The sequence below is a fragment of the Castanea sativa genome, chromosome 10 (assembly GCF_040712315.1).
Source record: "Castanea sativa cultivar Marrone di Chiusa Pesio chromosome 10, ASM4071231v1".
Taxonomy (NCBI): domain Eukaryota; kingdom Viridiplantae; phylum Streptophyta; class Magnoliopsida; order Fagales; family Fagaceae; genus Castanea; species Castanea sativa.
In genome coordinates, this window is record NC_134022.1 from 16,010,652 (window position 1) to 16,020,960 (window position 10,309).

General features: G+C 32.2%; 1 protein-coding gene across 1 annotated transcript; it reads left to right on the top strand.

Annotated features, from left to right (window-relative positions):
- Nucleotides 1–3,460: 3,460 nt before the first annotated feature.
- On the top strand, nt 3,461–7,022 carry LOC142613172 ((+)-neomenthol dehydrogenase-like). The gene is made up of 5 exons (XM_075785392.1): nt 3,461–3,595; nt 3,703–3,946; nt 4,260–4,328; nt 6,059–6,241; nt 6,436–7,022. Exons 1-5 carry the CDS (start codon nt 3,561–3,563, stop codon nt 6,811–6,813), a joined length of 909 nt encoding a protein of 302 aa, XP_075641507.1. The 5' UTR covers nt 3,461–3,560; the 3' UTR covers nt 6,814–7,022.
- Nucleotides 7,023–10,309: the final 3,287 nt, after the last annotated feature.

The following is a 10,309-nucleotide window of genomic DNA, read 5'->3' on the forward strand; positions in this document are numbered from 1 at the left end:
AATAATCCATGGGTTCATGAAACAACGAACTAGTGATTCAAAACCTATATATACCAAGTCAAGTTAGGATTAGGGTTTAAAAATTATGGAGTCCAGATGTTGTTATACCGCCACTGATAATTTATTTTTAGATAGCCCCCACTAAGGGTTTTTATTTATTTATTTATTGATAATTGCCCACCAATGTTATTTAGGAATTAGGAGTTTAGAAAAGTGTCATGGCCTATGTAATGGGTTACCGTAGATAGCTTACTTGGGCATAGACACAGATAGGAAAACATCACGGCCCACATAGAAAAGTCAGATATAACTAAAATTACAAGGGTGGATAATGTCATAGCTCACTACAGACCTACACCAAGAGCAAAACTTTTTGGCCTTTGTTTAAACAGTGCTTTCGGCATCAGTTAAAGAGGCTTGAAAGCCCTTACTCATACAGATACTATCATGGTTGTCAAAATCGCGATCCAGATCGTAGAATCGCACGATTTTACGATCCCACCTCACCAAAAAGTTTTAAATCGTAGCAGGATCGCAAAAATGTTAGGATCGTAGGTAGGATCGTGTAGAATCGTATAGGATCGTAGGATCGTATGGGATTCTACCGATCCTACCGATCCTACCATTTGGCTTGAATTTTTTTTTTTTTTTTTTTTTTTTTAAGTGGGATTCATTTGGGTAAACCTAAACCCACAAGCCCAACAGGTTTTAGAAGCCCAATAATGAATTGAAGTCCCAAATTTACCCCTATGTCAACATAAAATCTCAAAAAAACCTATGGTATAAGTTTAATGTTTTCAAAAACAAAACCTTTTCTTTCTTTAACCGTTCCTGTTTTTTTAAACTATTGTAGAAGCCAATTCACTTTTAATATTAACATACTTATGCTAAATTAATCATCTATTTGTATCGCCTTCACAAATGTTGTTACATAAAATCTAATGATGTACTTGTGTTTCACTATCTGTAGGCAACCATGTTTTATATAATTTTGAAGTGATTATTTTTATTGAGTTAAGAAGAACTATTTTTTTTCATAGAATAATAAGACCTAAAAAAGTAAATATCAATTTTAGAACCAAAAATAAAAAATAAAACCACACAATTGAAACCAATGTCATTAAAGCATTAGATTTAGGAACTTTACCTTAGAAATAACAGTTTTAGTACTCACAACAGTGGTGTTTCTAACTTCATAGAAAAGAAAATGCATTTTGTAGAGTCCATATTTTTGTAGTTGGCAAATACGATAAATGTAATCAATTCATAGTGTTTTTGGTGTGTCTTAAGTGGGTTAAAGATGTATTTTATAGTCCAAGACAAAGACCCAAGTTCAGATCAAGAAAGAATCAAGTTTAGAGCAAGAAAACTAAAGTTTCTATCAGTTTGACTGCTAGCTTGATTCCTGGCTAGACCGTATAAGATTTTCGATTTCAAGCTTGACATCTAGTTCGATCAATCGAGATAGCAATATTATCAAAAATATAAAACGTGAAAAATGCCATAACTAGCCCTTTGTCAAAAACACAGCATCTTTCAGCCCTGTTAATGGTGAGCCATCACTGCCTTTAAGCTTTCTTAACTTAAGTTTAACGTTTTAAAAAAAAAAAAAAACTCAGTCAAAAACCCAGCACCTCTCAACCCTCTCAATAATGTTGCCATGAGCCATTGCTGCCTTTAAGGTTTCTAGTAATTTGTTTTGGTAGTTAGTACTTAGTAGTTTATCATTTATTTGTACTTTGTTAGCTTAATTCCATATTGTTGTGTTGCGTATATGATTTTGACAAAGCTTTTAAGGTTTTTATTTTTCTATTTTGTTAACTAAATTAAGTAAAATTTGAAAAATTATGAAACAGGATCTTCATTATTTAATTAGCTAGTTTACCTTAGATTGAGAATTTTCTTTTAGATTACATATTGTAAAATTGTAGTTAGCTAGTTTTTATATGCTAACTAGCCTAACTTATTTTGGATTTGGAACTTAGAATTTGGAAAACATTTTTCATATGTGTAGATAATATTTTGGTACTTAGTTGCTAATTAAACATGTACTGAACTTTTTAGATACATTATGTCAAAAGTTAAATATATTTTGCTTCATTAGAATGACATAAGAACGATGTAGTGCGTGCAAATTACATTTTATGATGCAATTTTTTTTTTAATGGATGGATTTATATTTTAAGTAATTATATAACATATAAAGTCACTATCAATAGGTTTTTTGCTTAAAATCTGAAAATAGGTAGGATCTTACGATTCACGATCCGATCCTACGATCTCCGATCCTACCTACCTCCCACGATCTTACGTAGGATCCCGATTTTGACAACCTTGGATACTATACTAACTTTCATATATACTCACATATGGTTTCGGACCGTTGGCAACAAAACTCACATATCAATATGGGGATCCATAACTAACCATAAGACTAATTGCGGTTTAGGTACAAATTGTGAAATCACTTGACAGATTAATAAATAAATAAATCGGCCGGAGAAGAAGAGCCGGTTCCTTGAATTTTTCTGCTTTCTTATAATACTAAACTAACAATAATTTATAGGAGTCGTATAGTACACTTAGGGTCCTTTTGGATGTAGTTGAAACTGAAAATTGAAAACTGAAGAACATTGTAGCAAAATAATTTTTTAATGTATAAAAAACACTGTTCACGCTTAAAATTACTGTTCATTGGCATAAAATTACTGTTCATGGCCAATGAACAGTACACAATGCGCGTCCCAGTGAAGAAAAAAAAAAAAAAAAAAAGGGAAGGGGCTGAAACGCAGATGCTGGGCGTTTCAGCCCCTCCCAAACGCACACTTAGAGTGGGTTTGGATAGGGATTATTGCGTTTACGTTTTGGATGCCACGCGTTTCAGCTTTCTTTTTTTTCTCCTCCTCTGCACGCATTTTTGGGGGACAAAAGTTACTGTTCACGCACTGCATTTACTGTTTTGCACTGTTCATGAACTGTTTACGTCCTGTTCATGTATTGTTCATGCACTTTTCAGTTAATTTTTTATTAAAAATTGGTTCCACGATACTATTCACACATTTAAAAATTATTTTACTATACTGTTTTCAGTTTTTAGTTTTCAGATGTATCCAAATGGACCCTTAGCACAATTTGTACCTAAACCGCAATTAGTGTTGTTGGTTAGTCATGGATTGGCAAGAGTGTATGACAAGAAATTATTCGATTGAACAGCGGGATAAATATATGGTCCTCCCTACTAATAAAAACAAGAATTTATTTCGTGACTTTCATTCTATGTTGAATAATTTCTCATGATTTTTGGACCCAGTCTCCGTCGGCAGAAGATGTCATGGTATACGTTACAAAGATAACATTAACAATTTTTACTTCAAGGTTCAACTATACTTTGAAAACTCAATAATAATATATATACAACACCTGCGGCAAATTAAACACCTATAAAACTATACCTAGAGCAGCACTATAAATTTTCAGATAAGCCATCTTCTGCATTAATAATACAGACTCTTCCAATCCAAAAAAAAAAAAAGGTACAAACTCTTCAATTTTCATAACAAATGGCAGAAACAACCATAAATCCGGGGATTAAGAGGTAATTTTATCTTCGACAACTCTAATCTTTCCATTTCACATATGGAACTGAGTTTATATGCAGATGTCCTAATTATCAATTTTTTTTTGAAAAAAAACTTACCCAAGGATTGCAGTTGTAACCGGAGCCAATAAAGGGATTGGATTTGAGATATGTAGACAATTAGCTTCAAATGGGATCAGGGTGGTTTTAATTGCTAGAGATGTAAACAGGGGCAATGAAGCAATTGAAAAACTCAAGGCTACAGGATGCTCTGATGTGGTTTTTCATCAACTAGATGTGATGGACCCAACTACCATTTCTTCTTTGGCAGATTTCATCAAAACCCACTTTGGGAAGCTTGACATTCTGGTAAGCAACTTAATTATACATACATCTTTGGAATTCCAAGTGTTATTTTTGAGAGGGTAGATCTTTGCTTTGCTTCTTATTATGTTACAACGAATCTCTAGAATTTCTAAGGAATCATAGGTTTTGAATTTAAAAACATACATGCTTGTATTGGTCCATTTGTGTGTCATCAGATTTCTTTATATAAAGATAAATAAATAATTTTTCTTGCAATGACCAGTTTGTAGTTCTAAACAAAGATGAATCGTCTAGTATTCTTTCTTCTCCCCACCCTTTTGGTGGCTCTGACATTGCTATTATTTCAAAATTGCAGGTAAATAATGTGGGGATTAATGGATCCATAACCAACCCAGAGGAACGAAGAAAACTTAGCGTTGATCAAGTAAGTCTCTCGATGTTATGTAAAGCCCGTCTGGCTCTGCATCACAGCTTTCGTTGAACGACGTTGTTTAGGTGATAAGTTTTTGAAAAATTCGGACAATACTCAATGAGATTGTTGAGGCAAGTTTTTGAAATTTTTTCTATGTTTACTTTTGTAAAGTAACTCGTCATGGTCCCGCACAATGCACAGATAATGCTTTAAGGTGTTTTGTGAAAAACCAATATAGAATATCTAAAATATTTTAAAGTAATAACATGAAGTAATGTTGCAATAACATGAAGTAATGTTGCAATAACATGAAGAGATTTTTGTTAAATGAATGATGTAATACCCGGGCCTGTCGGCCAAGGCTATAAACTCGTTGAATACATCAGTGTAGCGTGCGTGCGGCCCAAAACATCTAAGGGCATCACAGACCTGCTATTGCCTCAAAATTCCTTGGCCTAAGCAACCATAGTCCCTCTAAGAAGCTGGCCCTGGAGGGTCACCTTCGCATAGCTAGTTAGTAGGCTGAGGTCTCGTTCATTAACGGAATTAACCGAACAAATCACTCCACCAACTAAGAACGACCATGCACCACCACCCATAGAATCAAGAAAGAGCTCTCAGTCTGTCAATCCTTACTATGTCTAGACATGGTAAGTTTCCCCGTGTTGAGTCAAATTAAACTATCGAGAAAAAGTTACATAAATTAGAGGGTTATTATGTAGTGTAATATCTTCTCAAAAAAAAAAAGCGGTATGATAAGTTGATTGTTTGTTTAATCATTTATTTGTTTGCTGAAATTTTTAATCATAATTTTTATTTCTACATTGGCTTGGAGTTAGCATAAAAAATTTGTAATTTTATGTAAATGTTTAGTTTTTTTTTTTTTTTTTGTTGAGAAAAATGTAAATACTTACTTGGCTTATGGAAATATCATCTAAAATTTATGATGTCACGTTTATGTAATTGAAGTATGATACTTAAGTTAAACACTCAGGAAAAATAGTGATATCCTATTAAAAGAATTTTATTATAATCCAAATATGTAAAGAAGTTATGGTGTAAAGCTAAATGAAAAATTACTCTTACAAAGTGCTACATGACAAAATTGCATGGTCTCTCACGTGATATCTTTTCTTTCGTGTGTGTGTGTGTATATATATATATAATTAGTACATACTTATAGATAATTAATGTGTATTCACCTCATTGACACATTCAATGAATTAAAAGTTTTACATAAATGTAAACTTTGATGAGGTGGAAGCCTAAATGAGAGAAACTCAACAAATGTGTCACTTGACAGAACCTCATGCTCTCTTAAATGAGGTCTCTGCTTTTATATATATATATATATATTTTGATGATTTCATCCATCAATAGATTTATTCTATTTATGAGGGTACATGTACGGCCATCATATGATGTGAATCATGTGATCATTCATCTTATCCATAAAATGACATTATTTTGTCATCAAATGTGGTCTTACATAGTTATGGATCTCACATGATATGAGAAAAATGAAACATATCCCGTATGCAGTGCACAACATGCTTTCTCTTCGAATTGATAGCATATTCCAAAATTTTGATGACAATTGCAATGTGAAGCATTTAAACTTACTGGAGGCTGTGGTGGCCATAAAAAGAAAATCATAAAATAAAAGGTAAATAGAAATTAATCAAGTTTTATAAAGAAGAGTACTGTAACATCATTTAATACCTTTGCATATAATGATACAGATTTTAGGTCCAAATGCCATACCTCTGAAGGAAGTCATGAAGCAAACTTGTCAAACAACTGAGGACTGTTTGAGAACGAACTACTATGGGACCAAGCAAGTGAGCGAAGCACTTATTCCACTTCTTCTATTATCCAATTCAGGAAAAATAGTAAATGTGTCCTCCACCTTGGGACAATTAAAGGTACAAAATGTAAAACTCATCTTATTAAATCATTTATAATCAGCTATATTTGGTCATGAACATTTCACGGCAATATAGAGTGCAAGATTATGGCTGCGATGATTGTGTAGGACCTGCACTAAACATTTGGTGTTAGGAAATTGCTTGAATTTTTTTTCAAGAAATTAAAATTTCAATTATGTTAAATATTTCAGCTTATTTCAAATGAGAATGCAAAGAAAGAACTAGGGGATGCTGATGACCTCACAGAAGAGAAAGTGGACAAGGTGGTAGACGGATTTCTAGAAGATGTCAAGGAGAATTTGATTGAAAGCAAAGGTTGGCCTATAAATATTTCTGCTTACATTGTCTCCAAGGCAGCTCTTAATGCATACACAAGGGTTCTAGCAAGGAAGTACCCCAAAATAGCAATCAACTCCGTGAATCCTGGGTATACCAGCACAGATTTGAACCACAATAGTGGAGTTTTGACTGTTGAAGAAGGTGCAAAAGGTCCTGTGATGTTGGCTTTGATGCCTGAAGGTGGGCCTTCTGGCCTCTTCTTTGATCAAATGGAAGTATCAACCTTTTGAATAAGAATGATGCTACCCAATGAGTAAAGAAGCATAGGGAAGAAACATGGAGAATAAAAATGTATGTTGAGAATACTTATTTAAATCTTATAGTTGGTTTATTTCGATCTTGCTTTGATCAATAAAAGCTTTAGAAAATTTTTTCCTACTTTATATTCTGTGGAAGCTCTTTCAACACTAGTTGTTAGACTTAGAGCAAAATTATACTTATAGAGAGAGAGAGAGAGAGAGGAAATCCTCAAAGAAATATTCATTTTTCTACGCATTATTACTTCAAATTTATCCAATATTATGGTTTATTACTTAAAACTTATTGGTCACAACTCTTGTTGCTGCACCTGCAAGTCTTCTAGATTAGGACATTCAACAAACAATGGAATAAATTTTCAGATTAGAATATTCAGCAAACTACGGAATGGTTTTTATAATATCTCGGTCAAAATTCCCAAAAATAGGAATAGAATGAATATTTTAAAATAATTCTTTTCATTCTATTTCTTTTCTTCTAGCATATGGAGAGTGAGAGCATTCCTACCATTAAGGGGCAGCGTTATGTTCAAGACAAGTGGTTCAAATGAACCCTGACTTGCCAAATATATATATACACACAAATATATATATAATTTTTTAACTTTTGTTTTGAACACCTAAAATAAAAATTTGAATGCCCTAACCCTAAAGTTTATTTAAACACAATTAAAATTAATCTAAATATGATCATCTTAATACTATTGACACAATAAATGTTATATGGCAAGTTGTAACTGGTTTTATTTTTTTAAACTCACAATTAATATTACCTTTTACCTACTGCCACTTAGATTTTGATATAAATTTTTTTGTGAATTGAATTATATTAAAAAAATTGTTACAAATTTTTGCTCCTTCATTAAAAAAAAAAAAAAAAATCTCTCCAGGACTTTGGCTTACTTTACTGTTGACTAATAAAATGAAGTTTTTTTTCTCTACACTTTTTTTTCTTCATAAGCAAAAAATTACACTACTGTTAGAACCAATAGATCTTTATCTACATATGTGATTCTTTCCCATTCTCCTTATCTCTCTTTCTCTCTTCTATATTTTCTTAGTTTTTTTCTTTATTTGATCAAATAGTTTGATAAATACTCTATATATTTTCAAGTCCAAGAAGTCTTTCAGTGCTTGCTCAAATTCCAAGAGAACAACCATGTTAACGTGTATGATTAAAATCTCATACACTTCAAAAGCAAAAATTTATATTAGTTACTATTTTTTTTTTTTAGTTTCACATTTACTCCTAGTTCTACTCCTAGGTGCGTTACTATTCTTCTTTGTCATATATTTTTATTTAATTAATAATACATATAAATTATAAATATAATAAGTTATTATTAATTTGAAAAAAAATTGTATGATTAATTATTTAATTATATTTGTTATCTTACCGATATTTAAACTATTAAAAACTTTTTTAGACTATTGTACAATATAGTTGTATTTTATATTGAATAGTATTTAGAATACTATTTTAGATTATTATAATATGGAAGTTGTATGTATAGAAAAAAAAATCATTTTATTTTTTACTTACCCCCTCCCCATGACAAATTTCTAGCTTTGTTATTTCTGAGCCCCCTATAAAAAAAATCATGGAGTTTCCATAGTTATTATTAAATTGAGCATTAGAACAACCCCACCACAAATTAGAGCAAATTTATATCCAAATAATCTTGGAAATAACATCAAACTAACACAAACTATACACGGAGAACCTAAGAGGTTTGAGTTTTATTTAGGAAGAGGAGAAAAAAGAAAATAACAAAATTGTATAATATATTTTTAAATATATATATATATTTAAAATTTAAATATATATTAATTATAGGCGGTTTGGGTCTGGTTAAGCAGATTTGTAAATCTTACGACCCAAATCCAACTCAACCCACTGTAAAAAAAAATAATAATAATAATAAAAAAAAAACAAATCTCACAACCCAACCCAACATAGTGGGTTGGGTTCCACCAACAAGGACAAAGACAGCAACACATGTTTCAAGAGTTGAGTTCAAGGGTTTGGTTCTGTTTAATGACCTATTTCTTTAACAATTAACATTAATCTTTCTCGTAAAATATTTAGTATTGGAAGAAAACAAAATCATGCAATAAAATTATAAATAATAAAGATATTCTTTGAAGTTAGCACTGTACTAGTTCAAAGCAAAAAAAAAAAAAAATTACTAAATTTATTTCTCTGTTGTGAAATAAATTCTAAATTTCTATTTTTTTTCCAAAACACCTCAATGCCCAAATCAAAAAAAAAAAAAAAAAAAAAGAGGTATGAACACTCTTCAAACAAGCGGCTAGTTTTTCTAAATAAAGCACAACTCTCTTGCAGAAAATTTTGTAATGTAAACAAGCAATAATGGCAAGCTCAACAAGCAGTGGGAGTAGCAGAGAAGGCACGGCTGCCAATCAGATCTCTTAGGCCGTTCAGTCCTTGTTTTGTTTTGTGCATTGTTTGGAACCATGGCTAAAGCCTCACTGGGTTGTCTTCTCTATGTTCTCATCGACCCAACACTAACGGCCAATTGGACCACCACGTGACGGCAGCAACTAGCAACGGCTCAAACAAAGAAGGCTTGAGATATCTGGGTTTGGGGTTTGGGCGAAGAAATCCATGGCTAATCCACCTTTCTCTCTCTTCAATCTTATCCAAGGAACCCATGGCCAAAGCTAAAACTTGCACTGCCGCAATATTCGTTTGTCATTGCTCTGTTCACCACCACCATTGATGACCATTGTTCTTTCTCTGGCCTTTGCTGGAACTCATTTGAAACCCTTTGATTCTCTCCTGCTACTTTCAATCTGAGAATGAGATTGGGTTTTATGTTGGGTTTGGTTGTGGGGGTTTGTTAATAGTGGGTTTGGGTGAATTTTCCAGAGGGTTTTCTTGTGTTGGATTGTGAATTAAGGTTTGGTTTTATAAAGGGGTTTGATTGAAAGGTTGGGATATAAAAATCTGAAATGGGTTGTGGGAAGAAGGGATGAGTGAGACAGAGAGAGAAATTAGATATTGAGAGAGAGATGCGAGTGAGATAGAGAAATGATGAACCAAATATGTTGGCCTATCCATTTGATCTTGTTTTGATACACATCTTGTTTCTCTACAAAACCCTCCTCTTTGATTTTGTTTGTTTGAGTTTTTTCTGTTATTTTTTGTTTTTAAAGGAGAGAGATATAAAAGTGAAGATAAATACATTTTTACCATTGATTTTAATAGATGTGAGTAACGGATGGGTAACAGATGGATAAAGTGTAAAATTTTAAACCACGGGTAGGCAAAATGAAAACAAGCCATATCACAGGTGGGTTTACTGTAATTATCCATTCTTTTTCTTTTTCTTTTACTCCTTGTTTCATTTGTTTTTGTCATACACTTTTGTTAAATGGGAAACAAATTTGAGTTCATTCATTATTGAAGCTGGCGATTTTAGTTTTTATAAAGTTCTATTGTTTT